Source organism: Erinaceus europaeus, chromosome 9 (genome assembly GCF_950295315.1).
Source record: "Erinaceus europaeus chromosome 9, mEriEur2.1, whole genome shotgun sequence".
NCBI lineage: Eukaryota > Metazoa > Chordata > Mammalia > Eulipotyphla > Erinaceidae > Erinaceus > Erinaceus europaeus.
The window spans coordinates 93,925,852-93,952,427 of record NC_080170.1 but is presented as its reverse complement, the minus strand read 5'-3'; the positions used below and the strand labels follow the sequence as shown (position 1 = coordinate 93,952,427).

The 26,576-nt window shown below is 35.9% G+C and overlaps 1 protein-coding gene across 4 annotated transcripts in view; it reads left to right on the top strand.

The window, feature by feature from the left end:
* Positions 1-15,446, top strand: part of DZIP3 (DAZ interacting zinc finger protein 3) — a 94,667-nt gene extending 79,221 nt beyond the window's left edge. For 2 of the 4 annotated variants that reach the window (XM_060198412.1, XM_060198408.1), the window contains 7 exons: positions 532-633; positions 5,938-6,063; positions 8,655-8,794; positions 10,747-10,867; positions 11,324-11,467; positions 11,550-11,651; positions 13,822-15,446. In XM_060198412.1, the coding sequence (XP_060054395.1) occupies positions 532-633; positions 5,938-6,063; positions 8,655-8,794; positions 10,747-10,867; positions 11,324-11,467; positions 11,550-11,651; positions 13,822-13,932 (846 nt within the window). In that variant the 3' untranslated portion in view covers positions 13,933-15,446. Of the gene's footprint in view, positions 1-531; positions 634-5,937; positions 6,064-8,654; positions 8,795-10,746; positions 10,868-11,323; positions 11,468-11,549; positions 11,652-13,300; positions 13,472-13,496 lie in introns of those variants that run through there. The other 2 variants (XM_060198411.1, XM_060198410.1) reach the window with 2 other exon arrangements.
* The last annotated feature ends 11,130 nt before the right edge of the window (positions 15,447-26,576 follow it).

Below are 26,576 nucleotides of genomic sequence, written 5' to 3'. Positions count from 1 at the left end.
GCTCAGTGCCTGCACCATGAATCCACTGCTCCTGGAGGCCATTTCTTTCCCCTTTTGTTGCCCTTGTTGTTGTAGCCTTGTTGTGGTTATTATTGTTGTTGTCGTTTGTTGTTGGATAGGACAGAGAGAATTGGAGAGAGGAGGGGAAACAGAGGGGAAGAGAAAGATAGACACCTGCAGACCTGCTTCACCACCTGCGAAGTGACACCCCCCACCCCCCGCACGTGGGGGCCCGGGGGCTTGAACCAGGATCCTTATGCCGGTCCTTGTGCTTTGTGCCATGTGCGCTTAACCTGCTGTGCTACCGCCCAACTCCCCATGACTAGTATTTTTTGCCTAAGCTTGGTAGATAATATGCAGGTGGACTAAAATATTGTCTGGAAAGATGGTATCAGAGTTGAGAACAGACCTAGAAAGCTGGATTAGGGCAGAGAGTAGCTCCCAAACTTGAAGAAAGTATATAAATACAATTAATGTTTACCCTGTATGTTGATTTAGCTCTAAAATATTGTTGTTGTTTTTTTCTGTTAGACACAGTACAATGAACAAATTAACAAGGTGAAACAAGGATTTGCCTTAAGTACCTTGCCTCCCATTCAGCTACCTCCTCCACCACCCAGTCCTGACATACTGGTAAGAAGTAATGAGATTTTGAAAAATTATTGATCTTAATATTTATAAAGTGATAAAGACTAAAAACACTGAACATGAAGTATGTTATGTTAAATGTGTGTTCCAAATTGAACAGGCACATGTGTATCTATCTAAAATATGCCTATTCCTGCTGTATTATCTCTAGATGATATGACTAATGACTGACTTAGCAGAGAAAAGTATATAAGTTGGATCACTGGATTGTAGGGATATAGTTGATAGCTGTAGAGGTAATATATTTTCATTTTTCCTATCAGTTTCACCCCCAACATAAGAGAAAACTGATGAATACTCAGAATTCTGTGTTAATCTCTATATGACAGAAACATCTTAGAATAATATTGTAACAAGCTAGATTTCACACCTTGATTTCTACTTTGGACATTCTTTTCATTACCTTTTTTCTTCAAGCTTTTAACAGTTTCCATTTCCTTCTTCCTGCTTTTTGTTAACAATCAATGACTCTTAACCAGACAGACTAATTTTTTTTAATGATTTAATACAGATTTACAAAATCAGAAGATAATAGGGGCATTATTCCACACTGTTCCCACCACTAAAGTCCTCTGTACCAATTTCCTCCATTGGAAATTGCAGTAGTTCTCCCAAGATCACAGATATGGGTTGATTATTACTTCTATAATTGTCTATATTTATATGTATTCCCCCCCCTTTTTTTTTCCTGTAGTCTTTTTTTTTTCCTTTCTAAGTCATACCTACACCTCTTACTACTTCTGAATGTCCTTCCCTTTTTCTTCCTCTACTTTCTCTGGGTGCTAATGGAATGGAGTTGAGTCCTCTGGTAATCTTCCCCTAACATTTCTCTCCCTCTGGGAGTATGGGCCAAAATTATTTTTGGGGGTGCAGAAGGTGGAAGTTCTGACTTCTGTAGTTTTCCCATGGGACATGGATGTTGGCAAGTCAGTTCATACTCCCAGCCTGTTACTATCTTTCCCTAGTGGGGTACAGTTCTGGAGAGGTGAGGTTTCAGGACACATTGGTGAGATCTTCTTCCCAGGCTAGTTAAGATGGAATCATAGTAGCATCTACCTGCAACTTGGTGGTTGAAAGGCGGTAAGATATAAAGCAGGACAAAGTGTTCAATAAAAGGAACCAAAAAAAAAAAAGGAGTAGAGATCTTAGCTAGCAAGTCTATTTTAGGTATATTCCTAGGGGCCCATGACTTTGGTAATTATTGCTTGAGCTTGATAGTTAACATAGAGAAAGACTAAAAATACTGTCTGGGAAGATGGTGTCAGAGTTGAGAGCAGGCCTAAAAAGCTGGATTAGGGCAGAGAGTAACTCCCAAACTTGAAAAAATATAAATGCAGTTAACTGTTGACACATTCCATCTGACTAAGGCCCATATGCATTCATATTTAGCACAGGAGCCTTTATCAGCCTGAGTGCACAGTCTATGGTCACAGCTGGGAACATTCTAAGTTGGACTCATTGCAGGACCAGTCTTTCTCAAGTGACAGAAGGTGATGAGAGTGGGGCAGTCCAGAGAGTGGGGCACTTCAGAGAGTGGGGCTGTCCCTACCATTGATACTTTATAGTGAAGGCAAGGTCATAGGCCCACAGGAGAGCTTCTGATGTTTTTCCTTATGGAAGTGACCAGTGATGGTGGAAAGAGGGATCTACTGGAGGTCTAGGCCTATATTGTCTATGGAGAATTTAAGGATTCCCTAACAAAGGCCCCAGATAATGAGGTACCTTGTATTTACCAAAAAGGCCATCACTAAGTGAGCCAGTCTCTTGCCCTTATTTAGATTTTGTACTCCCTTCTTTATCTGATAAGCTTAGACTTTCTCCCAGTTGTTAAAGCATTGAATGTCATTTGTTGTATCCAAACTGGTACTAGGTTTATGGGGTCTGACCTCAAGTTAGGGAGGAAATACACCTAGAATTTTAATTGGGTCTAAGTTAACAGTATTTACTTGTTTGATGGTTCTAATAAAGGTCGTCATAGTTACAAGTAAGTGTCATTTAGTTGATAGATAGCTTTTGCCAGTGTATCTCTTGGACAACTGTATACAGTGTTTCTTCTAGATATCAGGGGGCATGACAATACTGCTGATACTGTCAAAAGAGATTAGGAGATGTATTTTACTTTCTTTTGTGTAGTTAGTTGAATAGATACAGTGATTGAAGGAAATATTTGAGGTTAGGAGAGGAGCTGTCTAAGCCTAAGTAGTAAAATATTTGTTTAGAAAATATGGTGCTTTCTTTGGGCCTTCCTACTAGGTTGCTGAGCTTATTATGTCTAAGCATAATCATAGTAGACTATTAAACACATTTACTTTGAAGTATATATTTGCCCCTAACTTAGAGATATGTGTATACATGTACTCACTACCCTCGGCCCTAGTTTATATCCTGGGTCTGTAACTTTGTTAGAATGTATCATATGAAATGGAGCTAGGGAGTCCCATATGTTAGGAAAGGTCCCACCAGATTATTGCTGTTTGACATCTCAGGCTGGGTGACTCTGGATTTACAATCCAAAGTGAAAAGGCAGTGGCAGCATAATGTGGCATGGTGGCATCAATTGCATTGATTTAATGTAGAAGACAAAATAATTTCTATCCTATACTATTTAATAGTGTTCTTCTGGGAAACATAGCACTTTAATGAATTTTTATAAAAATTAAAAAAAAATTATAAGCTAATAAACCTTTCCAAAGGACCTTTTCTAGACAGAACCATTTACTAATATTTTTGTTATATAATAGAGCTGAGGGTAGGGAAAGTAAGATGTGAAATACTTAAAGGCATATAACTTTTAGCATTAGCACTTCTGTTTTAAGTAGAACTTTGAAAATGCCATTTCTACAAATAGTTGAGTATAAGGGGCTTAAAAAGTATGTGAGTGCACTAGGGAAAGGTAGAAACAGGCTGAGAATATGGATGAGAATATGGAGAAGCAATTACAGAAGCCAGAACTTCCACTTCCTGCACCCCATAAAGAATTTTAATCCATACTTCCAGAGGGAGAGAAATGTTAGGGGAAGATGACCAGAGGGCTCTGAATTCCAGTTCCATCAGGACCTGGATAGGGAAGACAAAAGAAAAGGGAAGGACACTCAGACGTAGTAAGAAGTGTAGGGGGGACTTAGAAAGGAAGAGAAGGCTAGATATAGAAAAAAAATGGGCAAATATATATAAATACAGATAGACAGTTATAAAACTAATAGTCAACCCAGTTCTGTGATCTACTGCAGTTTCCAATGGAAGGAATAGGGACACAGAACTCTGGTGATGGGTGTAGAATTATTACCCATTATCTTATAATTTTGTAAATATTAAATCACTAACAAAAAAAAATTTAAGTATGTTGTGTGCAAAGTTACACTATATTTTAAAAGGAGACTCAAAAGCTAAAAAAATTATGTGGTAATACACTGTGGGAACTAGTTTAAGAGTGTTATATATTTCTTTCTTCTGTGCTTGGGACACAGTCATCCCCAAATACCTTAGATAGAATATGTCAGATTAGTGAAAGTTCTGTGATTATGAATATAAAATGACTCCAGACACTTAGGAATAGATATCAAATTATTCTTTGGAGTTTTCCTGGAGCCAGACCAGCATAACATGTCTAGTACAAGTGACATTTTTCTGATATCATCAAACCTTGACCTCTACATCATTTTTATCTTTATCCCTACAGAAACTTCTTATTTCTGATAGGGATTACCCAGATTTTGTTAAGGGCAAAAAAAGCCATGAACAGGCCTTTTGGGGTTCACAAATACCCTTCTGGTAACATCTGAGTGATAATCCATTTATCTTTTGTACTTCCTAACCAAAGTCAGTGCTGTGTTTGATTAAAATCAGCAGTTAAAGTAAATCAATGACCTTGAACATTAGATAGTTTAAAGGCACAAATGCCAGCAGTGTTGCAATGCTATTTAATTTAAATTTAAGTGGCACAATGAAATACACTGTAAATCTGGACTGGTTCCTAATGCAGAAGTAGTATGTTGATCTTAGAAATATCAGCTCCTCAGTACTTTGTTTTTCCCATTTATAAATGCAGCTGAAATACTAGGTGGTTTGATTACTAATCAATTACTCATCTATCCTTGAGATATTGGTAGTAATCACCAGACTTTAAATATGTGCTAGTATAACTGAAGAAGTCTGGAGCATTGTGTACAGTTTAACCTAGTGTTATTGTCTCATTCTGCCTTGATCTTACACACATTCTTTTTTTTTAATTTCTTTATTGGGGAATTAATGTTTTACATTCAACAGTAAATACAGTAGTTTGTACATGCATAACATTCCCCAGTTTCCCATATAACAATATAACCCCCACTCCACTAGGTCCTCTGTCATCCTTTTTGGATCTGTATTCTCCCCCCCACCCACCCCAGAGTCTTTTATTTTGGTGCAATACGCCAACACTGATTCTTTTGTTTTTTTTTAATATTTATTTATTTATTCATTTTTTATTGCCCTTGCTGTTTTTTATTGTTGTAGTTATTATTGCTGCTGTTATTGATGTCGTCGTTGTTGGACAGGACAGAGAGAAATGAAGAGAGGGGGAGAGAAAGAGAGACACCTGCAGACCTGCTTTACGACCTGTGAAGCGACCCCCCTGCAGGTGGGGAGCCGGGGCCTCAAACCGAGATCCTATGCCGGTCCTTGTGTTTTGCACCACTTGAACACTAATTCTTAATAATGTTATAGGTAGTAATTGTTCTCAAAAAAAAAAAAGCAGTACTGTTAACTCAGTATCTAACATTTATTCTTTAAATTTTTACACTATGAAAAATTTAAATACATTTTAAAAAAGAGAATAGTATAATGAATCATTGCAAGCTCAAGAATGACCTTTAACACTGTCAGATTTTTGCCAGTGTGTGTCATATAACCCTTCTGTCTTCCGTCTCTACCGGAATAGTTTAAAGTGTAGCCTAGATAATCTGTAGTCTCATCCATTTGTCTTTTAATATATATTCTTAAACAGGATAACTCAACATTGGATATAACCATACTATTTCTTACCTAAGAAAATTACAATTTTTAGTATCCATGATGAAAAGAAAGTAGATCTATATCTCAGTTCTCTTCACTCTCATTTTCCATTAGTACATTTCCTTAACTTTGGTTTTTCCAAAAATTAACTAATGTCATGACAGCATTATTTCCGGTGTGCTTTGTATCTAGATTTAAAATTACTATCCTACACATTGTTCGATGGGGTCAGATCATTGCCTGTATCAGTATGTGGGATCTTGCTGTTATTTATTTATTTTACTTTTCTGTTTTTAGATGCAGCAGTTCTTGGGACGACCACTTATGAAAGAATCCTTCTTTAGACCCATAATCACTGTTCCTCAAATGCCAGCTGTTTGCCCTGGAGTCATCTCAGCACCTGGGCAACCTCGAGCCCCACTGGTACAGAACCCTTCTTGGTGGGATTAACATATAACTAATTACCTCCACAGCACAGTGGTCTTAAGAAATAAGTGTTAGGGAGTCGGGCAGTAGTGCAGCAGGTTAAGCACATGTGGCGCAAAGCGCAAGGACCAGCGTAAGGATCACGGTTTAGGATCCTCGTTCGAGCCCTTGGCTCTCCACCTGCAGGGTGTCAAGACTAAATTATGCCACAAAGTTAAATAAAAATGTTATTTACATTCATGTTTAACAGGCATATGTGCAAGTGATTTGCATATATATATGTAGTAAGGGGAATGTTTCAGTGTTTCCTATAAATAGATAGTGTAAATGGCATCGTCTTGGAGTATACAATACTGAAAAAGTATATAAATCTCCCTAGCCACAAATTGCCAGATAAGCAAGCATTATCTAAACCTGAAAAAGCAGTAAAGAAGTTTTAAATTAATAGGATTATTAGTAGTAATCCTGGCTAAGCTAAACTCTTTTAAGTGTTTCTTTTTAAAATATGCATTTACTTATTCATTTTGAGAGAAAAAAAAGTGAGAGATTGAGACCAGAGCACTCCTCAGTTCAGGCTTATTTTGAACCTGTAGCATCTAGAGCCACACGCTTGAGTACTTTAATAGACTGACCTGTCTCCCTAGCCTAAACAATTATTTTTTATTAAAAAAAAATAGTGAGTACTTTCAGGACCAGCTGGCAGCTCACTTGGTAGAGTGCATACCTTTACCATGCATGAGGATCCAGGTATCTTTCCTTCCCTCTGTTTCTCTCTCCTGCTCTCTTCTTTGTTTCTCTGTCTCATCCTCTATCAAAAAAAGAAAAAGGGGGAAAATGAAAAATCTTCTAGAGAATTAAGGTTAAATATAATTAATGAAAAAAAACTGTAATCTTGACTTTTCCCCAAAATGCATCTTTTCATAAACATTTTTTAATGAGCAAGGAAGACCAGAATACGGGGGCTGGGTGGTGGCGCACCTGGTTGAGTGCACATGTTACAGTGCACAAGGACCCGGGTTCAAGCCCCCAGTCCCCACCTGCAGGGGGAAAGCTTTGCGAGTGGTGAAGCAGGGCTGCAGGTGTCTTTGTCTCTTCTTCTCTATCTTCCCCTTCCCTTTAGATTTCTGCCTGTCTCTATCCAATAAATAAAATAAAGATAATAATAAAAATAAAGTTTCCTTTAAAAAAAATAAAGTGAACGTGACCAGACTTTAAAAAAAAAAAGAAGACCAGAATACTCAGGTCTGATATATGCTGTTACTATGCATGCAAGATCTGTGCTGTAATACAGAAATAAATACTTGACCCTCTGACAAATACACTCTAATGAGTTATTTCTTGTGTGTGTGTTTATACATTGTTTACACTCCCCATCTGAAACTTGTGACAAGAGGGACTTTGATTTTTTTTTTTTTGTAGAGAGCACCAGCAAATATATACATATGCTTAAACTTCTAAAGTCCTACATTTTTAATCAGCACAATATCAAAGCTGTCATACTGATCTATAAAAAGCTATAGAACAATGATCTATAATAAAATTGTAAACACTAAGGTTTCTTAACCTTCTATTAAGATTATTTTCTGATTCTTAGATTTTGTGTGTGTATATGTGACCAGGGTTATCGCCTGGACTTGGTGCCTACACAAAAATCCATAGCTCCCTGCAGCCATATATATTGACAGGACAGAGAGAAATTGAGAGGGGTGGGAGAGATTAAAGGGGGAGGGAGATAGACACCTGAAGAATTCCTTCACTGTGAACCACCACCCTTGCTGGTGGGGAGTGAGTGCTAGAACACAGATCCTTAAGCATTGTGATATTTGCACTTGGGTGTGCCACCACCCAGCCCCCCCCAAAATGACTTATATTGAGGCAAACTCAGATTTATGAGTAGTATTCTGTTCTTTTCCTAACTTACTAAATTTTTATGAGTTATTCCCGTGACTTCACTAATTAGTTGTTAATTTTTTAAGTATTTGTTCCTTTTTGTTGCCCTTGTTGTTTCGTTGTTGTAGTTATTATTATTGTTGTCATTGTTGGATAGGACAGAGAGAAATGGGGAAGACAGAGAGGGGTAGAGAAAGACACCTGCAGACCTGCTTCACCACCTGTGAAGCGATTCCCCTGCAGGTAGGGTTCTGGTAAGAAGGAAGGAAGGGAGGGAGGGAAAGGAAAGGGAGAGAGAGAGAGAGAGAACACAGCATAGCTTCTCCCAGAGTAGTAAAAGCCGATGGATGAGTAACTCTTTTATTTAGCACTGGATTATATATGCTATAATTTGTTTAGTCATTAACCGAATTTAAATTGTTCTACTGTTAAAAAGTACGGCAATAAATACATAAAATACCCTACATTTATTTTTGTATATGGTTGCAGTTATGGAAAATTGTGTGCCCTATTTAAATATGAAAATAATTATAAACAATTAGAAATGTACTGGTTAACAAATACTACTCTTTTCATAAGGGAATACATATGCCATTATTCTGTTTATCACCCTAATTCCTGAGATACGGAAATATGTTGGTATGGACAGTTTCTTCCTGATAATTGAAGCTGACGGGTTATAACTCTGTTCCTTATAGATGACTAGTGTGGCCTGGGCGGTGCCTGCACCTGTGAGAGAGGCTGTGCTTCCTGGTGCAGTTATGGGAAGTGATCCCACCTTCATGAATTGGGAGAGTATTACAGACAGACTGAAAACTGTCTTTCCACAACAGACCAGGTAGCTTTAGTTTTTATTTAGTGTTGGGTACAGATTTCTATAGATTCTACAGACACAAATACTGTGATCAAATATAATACACCTCAATTAGTGCAGATATTTCTTAACATGACCTTGGTAAGGAAAGTATAATTTATCAAGAAGGGGTACTGTGCAGTCCTGTGAGAATACTTTTTAAATGTATATTTGTTCATGTACTGAACGTACAGTTATTTATAGATGTAGCCAATTATAATGTCAGTTGCAATACCAATCTTAATAACCTGTTTACAAAGTATATTTTAAGTTGATATATGTTAAGTAAGCCTAGCATCAGGTTTTACTTTCCCATTTTGTTAATTCATAGAAGGTCCTTATAGTTTCTTTGATATGGAAAATAGTGAAATATAAGAAATCATAATTTTATTGTAGTTTTCATAATTTTAATTTTAGGTGAAAGCTATTTTACTCTTTTCTAAGAAGGGCCCTTTTTATCTATTATTCAAGGAAATATTTTTATTGCTCACCAATATTTTTCATTATAATATCAAAATTTTTACATACTCCTTATAATATTGTGTACATATTGATATTCTTCCTGATTAGATAAGATTATAACTATAAATGTAATAGTCAATAAAGAAAATAAATCTAGTAAAGTTGTAAATATATATATATATGCTAAATAAAAAGGTCAATAATATGATACTTAGTTTAGAAAGAAAAATATTTTATTCTGTCAATTTTGGCAAAAATGTATATGAAGGTTATGGATCAAGGAAACTGGGAAGGATCTGATTAAGATATTTCTAGGTTTTTTTTTTTTTTTTTGCTAGCAGGGTTATCACTGGGGCAGGGTGCTAGCACTATGAATCCACCACTCCCATCTGCTTTTTTTTTTTTCTATTATATTTAATAGGACAGAGAGAAATTGATAAGAGGAATGGAAGATACAGAGAAAGATAGATAGATAGCTGCAGACATGCTTCATAGCTCATGAAGCTTTTCTTCCCCCCCCCCCCCCCACTGCACCCCAAACCCTCAGGTGAGGAGTTGGATCAGGAACCTGGGTCCTTGTACATGGTAATGTGTGTGCTCAACCTGGTACACTACCACCCAGCCCCCCTTCTAGGACTTTTTGTTTAAATCATATATTTTTTTCTTTTTTTTTTTTCCTCTGAGTGCTGCTTACCTCTGGTTTATGGTAGTGCAGGGAATTGAACCTGGGACTTTGGAGCCTCAGGCATAAAAGTCTCTTTCCATATCATTGTACTATCTACTCTCACCTTCTTAAAAATCATAATTAATAAATATTTTAATCTTTTATATATAATAATTTTGTGTTTGTGAGTTTTACAAAAACTAATACTATTAATACTAATAGAGGACAAATAGCAGTACAGTTAAAAAGAGAACTAAAGAAACCATTAAGGTGGCTAGGTGATGGCACATCTAGTTGAAAGCACATGTTACAATGTGTAAAGACCCGGATTCAAACTCCCCACCTGTAGGGGGAAGTTTCATAAGTGCTGAAGCATTGCTGCAAGTCTCTCTCTATTTATATCTATCTGTCTCCCCCATTTCAATTTCTCTCTGTCTCTAATAAATAAAATATTAAAAAAATGAGAAGTTAAAAAAAGAACAGTAAGAAGTCTGATGTAAAAAGAACAAACTTAATTTTTGCACAGTATATTTTCAAAAACAGTTTGTATCTTTTTCAAAATCAAAGTCTTTATTTGGAGAGAAATAAAATTTGTCTTTCATGAACATGAACAAATTAAATATTATTAAAAAAAATAGAAGTATTAGTTTAAGATAAATTCAGATGGTCTGTGAATACTACTTCAGATCAATCAGACAAGTAAAGAGTCACATACCTATCTACATATCAGTCATATGGTAGAGTTTTACATCTTGTTCGGAGGGTAGATCCTTAGAAAAATCACGATTACCTTTCCCTTGGTCTCTTCCAGAAAGGAGCTTTCAGATTTCTTATGGAAATTGAAGGATACCCATGGGAAGTCCTTATCTGGATTAACATTTGATGAAATTGTTTATAAGATTTCCCAATTTATTGACCCCAAGAGATCGCAGGTAAAAAATAAAATAAAATAACCTGTATATCTGATATACAGATATACCTGTATATCTCTATAGAGATATATCTCTATAACATGTTGAAAAAATCAGTAATCTTTAATTGTATTAAATCATCTATTAACAGTAAACAAACTTCAACTTGTCAAATGTTATGGAAACTTTTTAAATATTTGAAATTTAAGCTGAGATACCTTGAATACTTGTAAGATTTTTTTCTAATTTTCTATAAAGACTTGTTTTAATTAAAAGAGCATATAGTTTTATTTTTGTCTTTAGATGCTCTGAATATATATGTTATAGTGCCTTCATTTTATTTCAAGATTTCTCATTAATCTGATTGACCTTTTACTAATCTTTACTATATACCACTATGTGGTCTTTTATCAGTTTTCCCTGTTTTGGAACATTACTTTAAAAAAAAATAAATAAGTATAACATTTTTATTTTCAGAGTCAGGGAAAATCAGTGCCAAATAGCAATTGTGTTTCACCCAGCCAGACTCCACCACAGGCTAGTGCTACCCAGCCCTCAAAAACAGCCTGGAAGTCCCTCAGTTCACAAGACTCTGCTACATGGGAAAAAGCCAATACTCTGGTGAGACTGGAGTTATTCATTCTAAATGCATTAAATATGGGAAAGAGAAATGAACTGAAACAGCTTTTGTGTGTTTTTTTAGAATGAAGAAGAAGAGGAAGAGGAACCTTGCGTGATATGTCATGAAAATCTTTCTCCAGAAAAACTCTCAGTTTTGCCTTGTGCTCATAAATTCCACTCTCAGGTAACTTTTCAAATGTACCTTTTTAAATATTTTACCATTAATTGACTGAGTGAGATTTATAACTTTGCTTGAAATCATATGCATGCATCATCATTTCTTGCTCTTATGAGTTCCACTGGATATAACGCTGGGCTTTGGGTACCACATAGAAACACTTAACACCTTTTCCCATAACTAGCCATAGTGCTTAAACCACACAGCAGAAGAGGAGGTGGCACAGTGGGTAAAGCATTGGACTCTCAAGCATAAGGTCTTGAGTTCAATCCCTGTTATTCCATGTGCCAAAGTGTCATTCCCTTCCCCCAGTCCCATTATAAATAAATAAATCTTATTAAGAAATTGTAGAAGGAGGAGATAGCAATAGGATGAAAGCAGTACTATGAAACCCTCCTCCAGCTAAGTTCCTTTTCCATCATCATGCACTAGGACTTTGGTGCATTTCTTGATCCTTACATGTCATTTTTCACGGAACATAATTTGCTATAGTATTTGTTTTGAATACACAGCAAGTGTTCCTAAGATTTAATAGGGGAAGTTTTCACATATTTTGAGTGTATTGTACTATAATGTTAAGAACACTGATTCTGGAGTAAAAATGTTAAAATTTGAATTTTGACTCCAGTGTGACAAGCTATGCAACTATAGGCAATATACTTAATGTTTCTGGACTTTTAATTTCTTTAGTTACATACTGATTAAAACAATATCTAGACAAAGTTAAAAATAAAGTGCCACTGTGTAGGCACTGAATAGTTTAACAGTGGTAATATTTTATCCTGACACACTATAAATAAGACCTAGTAAGTATCCTTTATCCATCTCTAATTATGATCCCCTATATTATAAAGCATATGACCTAATTGTATTTATTTACTTACTTGTTATTACCAGCTCTACACCACTCAGGGGTGACCTTTTAAAGTCTGTCTAGGCTCCTCTATTTACTTTTGGAGGTGTTCATGCCTGGGTTTTAAATATTAGAGGAATGTGAGGCTGGAATATATTTGTTGATTCTGACATTTTCTAGATATCTATTTATTTATTAATGAGAGAGATGTGGAGGAGACATAGAAAGAACCAGGTCATTGCAGGCATATGCAGTGTCTGGGATCAAGCTTGGAACCACATGTATGCAAATCTAAGTCCATTACTATAGCCACTGCCCAACTTTCTGGCCTGCAATTCTGCCATTTTTATAGATTAACTTATATTTTGGGTGCTGTTTAAGTACCATTGGTATATAGTTTATGATCCAAGTTTTCTTTAGTAGAGATAGACTTTTACATGAGAAAAGGGAAGCCGACAAGTTCATTGAAACTATATGTAAAATATCATTTCAAAGATATGTGATACCTGATACAGAATTATATTTTGTATCTTCTTTGGTATGAAGAAGTAGCATAGATTGACTAATCTCAAAAGTTTTTCAGGGAAAAATACTTAGCAACTTGATTTTTCACTTGAAGTTTTTAAAGTCATATCCATGTAGAAAATAAATGTCTCACAAACTTATTCTATTCTTTACCATTGGTCATTGAATACAAAGTAGTTACTTCATTCATTTAGACTTAGAGTTAATGGATCTTATTTATGCTGGTTATTCTTAATCCTCATGAGACCTGGCTTTTCATTATTTTCATTATTCATAGATGAAAAATGATTTGTTTTATAGAACCAGTACTAAAGCCAATGACTTAACAGATAATTCATAACTAAAGAATATTGCTACTGTCACCAAAGAAAAAAACATCTAAAAAGTGTATTCATTGTTATGTCAAAACACTGTAAGCACTTCATATAAACTATTGGCATCCTTTAAATACTTTGTTGTGATTTTTTTTCTAGATTATAAATGAGAACAATATAGAATAAAGTAGAGAAAAATATAGTAGATTTTCTCAACTTCCTTGTTGAAAGGAACTGCTAGCCATCCTGAAAGTTGGGGCTGAGGAAAAGATCCTAATACAGTAAACTGGCTGAAAGGTATTCTGCCATTACCAGCAATCCCTCAGCAAACCACAAAGATGGTACCATGATCTCATCGGTTGGCTTGGCAATCTACTTTACCATCCACCAGAAGAGTACTGACTGGTGACACTGAGAAACAGATTATCAGCTCCCTCTTCTAGGCTAAATCTGAGAGGATGACATGAATCTTTTTATTCCTTAGTGCATTAGACCGTGGTTGATGCAGCAGGGGACATGCCCAACTTGCAGGCTTCATGTTTCACTACCAGAAGTATTTCCTGGCCACCCCAGTCAGCACTTGCCTAAGATTTGATTCAAGGGGGTGACTATTCCTAAGGAAATTCAGTTTTCAGACTCTAGAATTTAGTTTTGCCTTTTGCTGTGATCTGATAGTGTGAGTGGTATGAAATTATATGTTCCTCATCAATACTACACAAACGAAGCTAACTCATCTCATCAAAGCTGTGGCCAAAGAGGAAAGAGGACAGGACAAATCTTCAGGATTTGTAATTCAACTAAAGGATTTAAAATTGGATTTAATAAATTGCATTTTATTTGCTTTTAGTAGGTTTTTTTTTTGCAATATGATAATACCCATCTGAGAATGTTTTGTAGTTACTTGTTCTTTACTTTCATTATATATATTAAATTTTAATTTCCTAACAGAAATTAAAGCAAAATAAAAAGTATAATAATGATCAAGTAGGAAAATTTCAGCTTTAAGTGGTTCTTATTTTAATCCTTCTTACCAAAAATTGAATTGAGCTATTCAAATTTTATCTACAATTTTATATGTTCTAAAATATATACCTATCAAGATATGAGGTACCTGAAGGTGGGGTCCACATATTAGAGCTGACTTAAAATGTTTTCTTAGAAGTGATTATTAAAGGTTTAGTAGTTTTGTGAGCCAGTTACCAAATTATTGGTAGGCTGATCTACCATACTGGGGATATTTATACCATAGAAGTTGTTAAGTAAGGGACTCTTTTTTCCTCTCAAGAACTTTGTTATACATTCACCAGCACACTACTGGGGCCATGTCTGAGCCTTCTTTGGGTTCCCAGCTTGCACAGTAGATGCAATGTCAACATTCCCAAAATCAGGAGATAGTTAAAAAGGCGTTGTCATGCAAATTAAGTAACTTGTTTGAGTAGTTGAGACCTTATTTTAATTTGTAAGCATGTTTTTGAACATTAATCATTTTACTTTGGGAGGACATTTTTCCTGCCTCAAAATTTTCTACTTTTATTTTTTCTTACTTGGGGAGTATAGGAAACAGTGTGTAGTTGCTTCTTATGGCCAAGTTGGTATCCACTGGCCTATGTTGCATATCTAAAATTTTTCAGTGACAATTTTAATTCTTAGAGGTCAAAACCCTATTTTGAAAATAATGCTGTGTAAATGCTGTGTTGTTACATACTTCTATTTATAAAATTAATTCAGTTATCTTGTATAATACATGTTACTTGGTTCATTCTTTTCTATACATTAATGAAATTGAATAAATGTTTCTTGGCTCAACAAATATGTTATTTGTAAATTTCAGTGTAAATGTATCTTGAATTTACTTTAAGCCTCTATTTAAAGCTGCCATTTAAATAATTGTGTGCTAAATGTTTTCTGTAATGAAAATAGACTGGAAGATGTCAAAAAATGAAGGCAGTCATCTAGACATGTGAAATGACAAGTTTATCTAGTTATCTTGTCTAGTACCTCACCATAATGGTTATATGGCATATTATCTTCTGAGATAAATGTTTCTAAGGTTTTGTTTACAACTGTAATTTACTTTCATGTGAGAAAAATAAATCTTTCTTAATTGAATGACTATTATATCTCTGTGTTTAAATATAACTCAAACCTACTTTATATTTCTTATTTCAAACATCTATTTCTATATAATTATGCTTATTTTTTTCAGTTGTGAAAAGAGAACTATCCAATAAGGTGACCATCTAGTCTTGTAAAAGGATTTCTTACAATAATAAAATATCAGAGCAGATTAGTAACCTTAATGATATTTAGACTTCCCCCTAATTGTACATGTATATCTTGCCCAAAGACATACAGCTAAGTAATAGATGCAGTCTTAATTCTTGAAGGCACTAACATTTGATTATATGCTTTCTCCTCATGTCACTACATTATATTGGTGCTCACCTGCCATTTTTGACACCAGTTAATATTGGACATGACACAATAGCTGATTTACAGTGAAAGTGTCATGCCCATTTCTATAGATGTAAAAAAAAATGACTTTTTCTCTTTGATGTGTAATTTGAGAATAAAGATCATATAACAATAAAATAAGGATCATTCTCCTACCATCAATAATGATAATTGTCATGTCTTTGAATATGGATGGATCCAGACCACCATTCTGTTCAGAAATCCAGACAGCAAATTGGCAGTATTCACAGCCTAACAACCTGTAAGTATCCAGCAGTATCCTTGTACTTTTATTGAAAACTTTTATTTTATTTTCCTTCATCTTTATTTTTTCCATGTTTATGACATTTTCCTCTCTCTTTCTTTCTCTCTTTCTTTCTTTCTTTCTTTTTTTCTTTCTTTCTTTCTTACCAGAGCACTGGTCAGCTCTGGCTTATGATGATGTGGGAGATTGAATCTGGGATTTCATAGCCTCAGGCATAACTGTTTATTTGCATAACCTAATTATGCTATCTACCCCCACCCCCATTTTCCAGTTTATATTGGGAAACCCCTAATATATTTTTGCCTCCTTTTATCCACTAAAAATGCAGAAGTGGATATTACTCTCTCTTTGCATATAGTGAAACATTCAAATAAGAAAAATTAATTAGTCCGAGATCATAATAATGCAAAGTAGCACTCTGGGATTTGAATTCAGATCTTTCATCCCTTACCTGGGTATTCTCTCAGCACTTTACCTGCATCCCCCCCTTTTTTTTTTTCTTTTTAAAGAAGTTTATTGGTGATTTAATAATGGTTAACAAAATTGTAAGATAATGGATACAATTCCACACAGATCCCACCACCAGAGTTCCATATCCCACCCTCTCCATTGGATTGACTTTGTGCACAACTATGCATACACACACACACACACACACACAGTAATTTTTTTTCTTTCTCTTATCTAATATTCTTCAAAGACAGAGAATGAAATAAATGATAGAGCTTGTGACTGTTTTGGACTAGGAATGTGGTTTTAATGTATAAGGATGTATAATAGAACACGGTGAGAAAAAGTTTTATTTTTACTTCATATGTCCTCATTTGCTTGGAATGGTTCTAATTAAATGGTCTCAGTTTTTTTTAAAAAAAAATCTCCCTCTCCAGATAGAACAGTCAAAATAGCTATCAAGAAGAAATTTAGAGATTTTGAAAAATGCAAGAAAATAAGTCAAGAAGAGATAAGAAACTTTAGAAAGGCAACTTAATAAACTCAGGATAATTCATAATTAGAAGATAAAAATTGAAGCTTTCAATAAGAAACTGACAGATACTCAGAATTATGAAAAATAAAAATGACATTAAGAATGCTATAAAATGCTGTGGAAATAGAGAAATAGGGGAACAAATCAGTGTGCTTCAACATAAAACAGATATGAACCAGGTAGAAGAAAACAAGGAATTTTTTAAATGGAGAACAAAAGAATTACCCAACCTTATTCAGAAAAGCTACATAAGATGAGGAGAGGGAGAAAACATATTCCTAAAGATAATAGTAAAGAACATTCTAAACCTGAGAAAATAATTTAACATTCAAGCTACTTTTATAAAAATTAAAAAAAAAAATCAAAGGGAGTCGGGCTGTAGCGCAGCGGGTTAAGCGCAGGTGGCGCAAAGCACAAGGACCGGCATAAGGATCCCGGTTCGAACCCCAGCTCCCCACCTGCAGGGGAGTCACTTCACAGGCGGTGAAGCAGGTCTGCAGGTGTCTGTCTTTCTCTCCTCCTCTCTGTCTTCCCCTCCTCTCTCCCTTTCTCTCTGTCCTATCCAACAACGACAACAACAATAATAACTACAACAATAAAACAACAAGGACAACAAAAGGGAATAAATAAATAAATATAAAAAAAAAATTAAAAAAAAAAAATCAGGTTCCTCAATTTATAAACATCCCCTTATCAAAGTTATACCAGGTTTCTCAGCAGGAACTTTACAGACAGGCCAGGAAGTAGCTGGTCCAGTAATGTATATGCCTTACAGTTCATAAAACCCTTGTTTGAGTCCATAAACATGCCATTTTAGCATTGAGAATAGCTCTAAAGATGGTGGAGCGGTGCTGTGGTGTCTTTTCTACCCCTTTCCCTTTTTCAGTATTTTCCTCACTCTTAAAAAATAATAATTAAAATGTTTAAGAAAAATTACAGGCCAGGAAAAAAAATGGAGTAGTGTTTTCAAAATACTCAAAAGATGCAATATATATATACTGCATTTCTGTGGTCCGGAAGGTGGCACAGTGGATAAAACATTAAATCTCAAGCATGAAGTCCCAAGTTCAATCCCAATCAGCACATGTACCAGAGTGGTGACTGGTTCTTTCACTCTCTCCTCTTTCACTCTCTCCTCTCTCTCACTCTCTCCTCTTTTATTTATTTATCTAGATAAATAAGATCTTTTTAAAAAAAAACTACCACATTTTTATATTAAATAATGAACTAGCAGAAATAAAAATCAGTAGTGTACTGTCTAGACATAAAGATAGACATGCCATTTTCAGTATAGATAAACCTAGAAGATATTATGACTGCAAAATCAGAAAAACAAACATTGTGTAATATATATAGAGAAAGCAAACATAGGAACTAAAATAAAAATAAGCTTTTAGACTCTAATGCCAATCAGTGACTATCTAAAGGGCGGGTGAGGGGAGTTGATCCTAAGTCAAGACAAAGTAGACACTTGTTCATTTCGCAGTGATACACATGTGAAATTCATGTCTCATTTTATATGTAAACCTTTTTAAAGAAAAATAGAATAACCACACCCAAGATAAACAATATTGAAAAGGATGTGTGGAATTTAAGTATGTGAAAACTATATGGGAAACGGGGCCAGGTGCTGGCGTGCATGGTTGAACACACATGTTACAATAAGCAAGGACCTGGGTACAAGCCCCCCAGTCCCCACCTGCAGGGGGAAAGCTTCATGAGTGGTGAAGCATGGCTTCAGGTGTCTCTCTGTCTCTCTGCCTCTCTATCTCCTCTTCCCCTTCAATATCTGGCTGTCTCTATCCAATAAATAAAAGATAATAAAAAAATCTTTATGGGAACCAGTGATGATGCTAAAAATAAAATCAAAGAGCTACTTCATATAACCTAGTTGCTATACTTTTGGGTATTTACCTCCCAAATACAAAAATGTTAACTTGGAAAAAAGGTATGTGCCTTTTTCTATCCCCCATGTTTACTGTGGCATCATTTACAATAGCTAGAAACTAAAAACACCTAAGTACCGACTGACAAATTATTGGACAAAGAAGATGGTGAATATATACAGTGGAGCATAAACTATGAAAAAAAAAGATGAAACCCTACCATTTGTAACATTATGAACACCTTTGAGGATTTTATGCTTAGTGAAATATTTCAAAAAAGGCAAAATCAAGTTGATTTTGCTTATGCATAGTACATAAACAAAACAATGAACTAAATAAACTTTTCAATTATAAAACCAAAGTAGTAAGCAAGAAGGGAATGGCCAAATCAGGTAAAATGGGTCCACTATAGTGTGTAGGAGACAATTAGATTTGTAACGTTGACATTAAACGTAGCATTTCTTTATGATGATTCACACCTGAGACTAGTATACTGTCATACCACAATGCCACTTGAAAAATTAAAGTATTTGGAAAAAGGCAAAGCGTGATCTATGCAATAATTTAGATAAGTCTAAATATGCTGGTTGAAACTCAGAAGAAAATGGGTGTATAGTAGGGTTGTATTTCATAGAAAATGGGACCAGGGCCATCACTCACTAGGCCGCATGCATGCTTTGCCATGTATCAGTCTGGGTTCAAGTCTCAGGATATGAGAGGTGCTAAAGCATATGAGAGTTGCTAAAGGAAGCTCCATGCTGTTGTATCCCTCCCTCTGACTCTGACTATATTAAAAAATGGCCTGGAGTAATGAAGTCATGCATATGCAAGGCTCTGAATCCATTAGGTACATAAACACTTAAATAAAATTGTAGGTAATAAAAAATATGTATTCATAAGAAGCAGTTATCTACCTAGAATGGAGAGAGGAGAGGAAGGAAAGAAAGTTACTACAGGGGAGTCGGGTGGTAGCGCAATGTGTTAAGCTCAAGTGGCGCAAAGCACAAGGACTGGCATAAGGATCCCGGTTCAAGCCCCAGGCTCCCCACCTTCAGGGGAGTCGCTTCACAAGCGGTGAAGCAGGTCTGCAGGTGTCTGTCTTTCTCTCCCCCTCTGTCTCCCCTCCTCTTTCCATCCAACAACGAAGACATCGATAACTATTAATAGCTATAACAAAACAAGGGCAACAAAAAGGGAATAAATATAAAAATAAAAAAAGTTACTACAAAGAGATACTAGGAAAATTTTGAATGTTTAATTGAATCCATGGTACCAGTGGACATGGTGTTATTTATAATCCCTCTCATATTGATTAAATAGTGATTTATAAGACTATAAGTTTTTTTAATTTTTTAAATTATTTATTGGGTAGAGACAGCCAGAAACCGAGAGGGAAGGGGGAGATAGTCACCTGCAGCCCTGCTTCACCACTTGCAAAGCTTTCCCCCTGCAGGTGGAGACTGGAGGCTCGAACCCAGGTCCTTGCACACTGTAACCTGTGCACAACCACCTGGCCCCAAGCCTGTAAGTTAATGGTGTATATTAACATCATTCCCGCCACAAAAGGTCTGTGTCCCTACCTCCACCCACCTATAGTGAAGCTGAAAACCTACCTTCACCCTCCCCCTAGAGTTTTTTTTTTTTATTATTATTTTGGTGCTATACTTCTAGAGGTGTTCAAATGCTGCTCAAATGTTAATGTGCATTAAGTCACTGGGGGTTTCCTTAAAAATTTATACTCTTATTCTGACCCCAAAGGACTGAGGTTCTGCATTTCTAATACACTCCCAGTACATAATGATGTGTCCTGTGATGGCACTTTGAGTGACAAGGCTAAACGTTAAGTGAACATCAGAATTGTCTAGGGATCTTTGAAAACCAGGGATTCTCAGTTTCTGCCCTAAGATGGAGTTCTTAGGCCCTCTTGATTTATAGAGTGGCTCCTCTGTTACTGGAAATTGTGGTTTTTATTCTGACCTTCTTACATATGACGACACAATTCCCAGGTTGCTATGTGACCTCTGTGCTGATGTAACTTTCTGCCAGGAAAGTCAGTGAATGAAATGTTCAATGGAACATTTTCCTGTGTGTAGTTCCCCAGTGCTATTTGGGACTGCAATCTGTGTGTGTAGAGCGTGAAGATCTCATTAAAGACACAGCTCAGAGCCTAGACCAGAAGTAACCTGTGTGATGAATGGGGTCCTGGGTTCTACTTGAAGCATTATCACATAATATATCAGTTTTATGTCAAATGAACTGATGGTTTTATGGCCTTTCTTTTTAGTTTGATAGGCCTCTAGTCATGGGCTCTTTTTAATATCACTAGAGGGCATATTTTGGCGGTGATGACATGCTGATTTATAAAACCCCCTTCATGCATCAGCCATTCATATGTAAATTGGAGACATTTCTTTCTGGAAAAATTGTCATCACCACCCTGTGACAAATAGGTGCATATTTAATGAGCAGGCATTCATCAATACACAGATTAGAAATTTGACATTCTATATAACACATGACTGAGCAATTAGCACCATGTCTACGAAGGAAATAGTTTGGTAAAACAGGATCTTTCCACAGGATGATTTGCAATGACTGAAGTTGTTGCCAAGTTGACCCTCGCTGTGATGAATCAAGGTGTCTTAGGTGCCCAGTTGGGATTACCAGAGGAAAATTAGCCTAGGCCAGCAGAATTTGAATTGGCAAAAAGCAAAACAGCAAATCTGTCCACACAGAGATGGCTAATAGGAGTTACCAAATATTAAAATAATATTAAAATAAATCTGGGGGTCAAGAGATAACTTAGTAGAAAGCACATTCTGCCCTGTACAATTATCCAGGCTTCATTGTTCAGCACTACTTGGGAGCACCGTGCAAGGCACCAAGGGGAAAGCTACATGAAGAGTAGAGTGTTAACTGTCTCTCCTCTCTCTGCCTTGCACTCTCCTTTATCTCCTTCTAACCAAAATTAAAAGGAACAAAAAAAAGTCTATGAGAACAAAAAAAATCAATTATGCAGATACAAGGCCCTAGCAGCATAAAGAGAAAAAAAATCTAAGTGATTTATTGTATGAATATGTCATATTTTATCATATCCTGGTCCATGTCTGAGTGAGGAAACCAGATATGAGCTAAGAATAGCTACAGGTGCATCTGCATGATGCTATGTCAACATTTTTTTTTTTATCAAACAAAGGTCAATTTTATTTTTATCTGATTGTAGAGATAAGGTGTCTTTTGTAGAACAAATTTTAAATATTCTAAATCAATCAAAATTAAAATGACCATAATTACAAAATCTGAATATAACTAATTTTCACATAAATATCTAGAGCACTGTCAATATACCATCATGCGTTGGCATCTCCATTTAATTTAATTACCTGGAATTCTCTTCTTTGAAAGTCCTTCCCTAAACTCTGCTCAAGATTTAATCTCCAGGATATTTACTTCTTTAAGACCCTGCCAACTTCCTTCCTAACACCTAACTTGTACTTGTTTTGTGTTACAAGCATAGTTAATTATATTGGGTTTGCCTCTAGTTCTTGCTGACTAACATAGGATGGCATATAAATGACTAAAGGATTATTTGTTAATGAAATACAGCCTCAATTCATGAGAATGAGCTATGTGAAGAATATTGGAAACAGGAAAGGTTGGCAAGGGTGTAAAGAAAAAACTTTGGTACATAGTTGGTGGAATTGTAAATTGGTATATAAGCCCTTTGGAAACTTCTTTAAAAAAAAACCTGAAAGTAGAAATGCCATATGATCCAGCAGTAATGAGGCAGGAATGCTAAGCAAATGGGGAATATAAAAGAGGGTCATGTTATTAAATATTTTTTAAAAAATCAAATGGGACCATGCAGAGAGCAGATTAGGTTGTGCACATGGTCTTTTAAGAACTCGGGAGCCAGGAGGTAGTGCACCTGGTAAAGCAGACACATTCCCATGTGCAAGGACCCAGGTTCAAACCCCTTACCCCCACCTGCAGAGGAATGCTTCATGAGCAGTGGAGCAGTGCTGCAGATGTCTCTCCTTTTTTCGCCCTCTATCTTGGCCTCCCCTCCTAGTCTCCATCAAATAAGTAAATAAATAAACAAACGAATAAATAAGAAACCCCAACTCCACTGCTCCCTTTCTGAAATCTCTGGCTTTGGTGGGAGAAGTGACTCCTCCCGGACATGGAAAGAATCCTTATCCTACCCTACCAACATCCTGTTTACAATAGTTCTCTAGACACAAGAAGAGCAGAAGCTGAAGCATTTGCAAAACCCACAGAACCATGTAAAGTAACTCAGAATCTCTAACACATTTCACATCCAAAGTTATATGATAGGGCTAATGTTGATGTTCAATGGATTGGGAGCTCTGTAGTTTGAAGAGTCTCAAGACTTCTTTTCGCAAACTGTTCCTAATTCCTATATAAACTCACATAGCAAAAAGATCCACTACAGTTGTCCTAGTTCAGGGAGCAGTTGACTCACTGTATTTTCAGTCTTCTGAATCTCTTTTACTAATAAAGCTGCTTTTATGGTTATATTTTGTGGCTAAATGAATATTCTTAATCCACATGAGAAGTGAACTCATGATATAGTCAACCTAGCCCATTACAATACCACTCCAGTGCCTTTATCTTAGGAAAAAGAGACCACTAATTTAAAAATGATACTTGCATATTCATAGCAACATTATTTAAAATACCCACCAGCATATGACTGGATAAAAAAAAAAACTGATGAGTTTTTTTTTTAATCATGTACATACATTCAATCAAGTGTCAGTCAACAACCAAAAAGATGGGATAGTGCCTCTCACTACAACATAGATGGAACTTGAAATGATTATATTGGGTGAAATAAGAAGTGAGTGAAAAGCAATTAATGGTTATATGTGGGATATAACTTTCAAATAGCAAACTAAAAAACAAACAACAACCAAAAAAACCCTGTCAGTCTTGGTGAATATCATAGTAGCTACCAAAGGGAAAGAGAAAAGGAGGTGAGGTAAATGGGTAGAAGGATCTTTTATATATATATATATATATAGTGAGAGGATACTAGTGGGAGCAGTGAGGCTCTTACACATAAACAAAAGCCAGATCCCCCACCTTCTGCTCCCCATAATGATCTTCAGTCCATACTCCCAGAGGGATAAAGAATAGAGAACATTCCAATGGAGAGGATGAGATGTGGAACTCTGGTGGTGGGAATTGTACACCTCTATCCCACAACACTGTTGATCATTATTAAAGCACTAATAAATAAAAAGAGGCAGGGGGAACACAGCAAAATAACTCACCTGGATAGTGTACCCTCTTTGCTCTGTGTGTAAGCCAGGTTCAAACCCAACCCTTACTACATTGGAGGAAAGCCTTGCCTTTCTTTCTTTTCATCTGAAAAAGTCTACCTGAAGAGGTAAAACCCCAGTGATGACAGACAAAACAAAATATGAGGTACAACTTAGACTTCCCTAGTTTTATGCTATTATAGCCTAGTTGTGACATAATAAAATTTGATTTCAAAAGGAAATATCTGCTAAATTGAAATAGAAAAAGAGTTACAGATTTTAGATGGCATGAAAATTCATATGATTATGTTTCATGAAAAGGCAATCAAAAACTGACTTGGGTTCCGTTTTTGCAGGAAAATTGCTTTATATGCATGGCAAAACATTGGAAATATATCTTCGACAGTGATTTTTCTGGTTGGTAGATGACATATTTTTTACTTCATTTTTCCTTGAGTTTATTTCTTCTTTATAATGATTAAATATTTTACTTATGTTAAAGAGAAGTGTCATGAATAGACTATTTTTAAACTCAACAGAGGACCAAGTCTCCTTCAAATGTGAAGAGTGACAGATGATTAGCCCAGGCTGTCTGACCACTATGCATGCCACTCTCAGAAGGAAGTAGGTTCAAGTGTAGGGCAGGTTGCAAGGAGACCAGAGATAATCTAGAAGAAAGAGGAGGACACAGAAGAGTGAAAGGTAGTCACGGAAGTAAGAAGATATCCAGTTCTTTAAGAGCTTAAATAATCAACTGACAGAATCAATCCTTAATGATCATATATAATAATAAACAACATAATACATATATATTGTGTTTTTTTGAAAGGTTAATGGCTTACAGTACAAGTGTTCAAACATAGGTACAATTTCTAATTTCCCCGTGATAGGATGATAGGTGTATGCAAAACACACTAACCATCCTATAGCAGGACCCCAAAGGCCACCCCATCAGCAACCACCCCTACTTTCTTCACTGGAGTTCTTGATTACAAAGATATTCCTGCCCAGATATATATATGATTTGAATAAGGTCAGTTTAAAGCAAAGTAATGGTATCCTATGTTCTACTGACCTTATTAAACATCATTGACTTCATTTTTTTAAATCAACAGATTACACATTTCTAGAATGTGGTTCACACATTACACAGAAAAATGTGGCTTCTTAGATTTCTTAATTAAAATTCTAAAACCAGGGGAAGTAACTATGGTTTTTAAAAAGCACGTATAAGTTTACTTTTCTCATCCTTGCATTGATTATAGAGGATAGTTTCATAGTGATTCTGAGCAGAGAAACATGAGAAAGAAAAAAAAAACAGAAGAAGATGGTGTTAGTTCTAGGTCACTAAGGTAATGTAGTTTCTTCTGTTTGACTTATTTGTACCACACACACACACACCCCACCAGGTGGTTTCCATTTCCTTTCAGTCACTTGTGTTTTTTTTTCTTGTTGTTATTTGTTTTTCTCAGTACTTGCCAGCTACTAAATAGCAGCTTAATTTAAAACAAAAAACATTTTCAATATATATGTATATATATATATATATTATATTTCTGGGAGGTGTGGTATATGGAGTAGCTGCAATCAGACTTTTGCTCTCCTGGATACAATTATTAAACACAGCAAGAGACTGAATTGGACACATAATCTACTGCTGAAAAAAAAATCCACAGCCTCAGGTGGGTGCCGGCACGCGCAGTTAGGGAAACAGGAGTGGGTTGGAAGACACGGTTGGTCAAAATGAGAGCTCTGGGCTGACAGCGCTCGACCACTGACCCACACCATCTTGGATAGTAACGCAGTTAGCAGACTACCCCGAAGAAAAGAAATTGGGGCTTAAAACCTCTCAATCTTTGACTAAGGTTTCTGTTCGCATTTGTTTTTCTCAGTCTGAATTTAAGACAAAGACAAAACTCAGCCCACAAAGCAGCCCAAAATACCCCTCTCCCCACCCACCACTGCAGATTCAAATAAGTGGAAAGCAAAGACCACAACAGCACGGCCTGCTGGCCAACACAACCAACACCATACATGAGAAAGTGAAGAGGCAGAAAGTTAAATAGCATGTCACATAAAACAGAGAAAAGTAAATCAGATGAAATCCAAGAAATTCCAGATACAGAGAGTCTATCAGAGACAGACTATAGACATCTTATGAGAGCTTTACAAGAATATAAGCAAAAGTTGAAAGAGCATTTTTCTTTGGAATTTGATAAGAAGCTACAAAGTGTGAAAGACGAACTCAAAGCAGAGTTCACTAAGCAGTTAAACAGCATAGGGGAAAAATTTCAAACACAATGGCAAGGACTGAAAGACATCTTTGCAGTTCAAACTCAGGTAGAAAGCTTAGGTAACAGA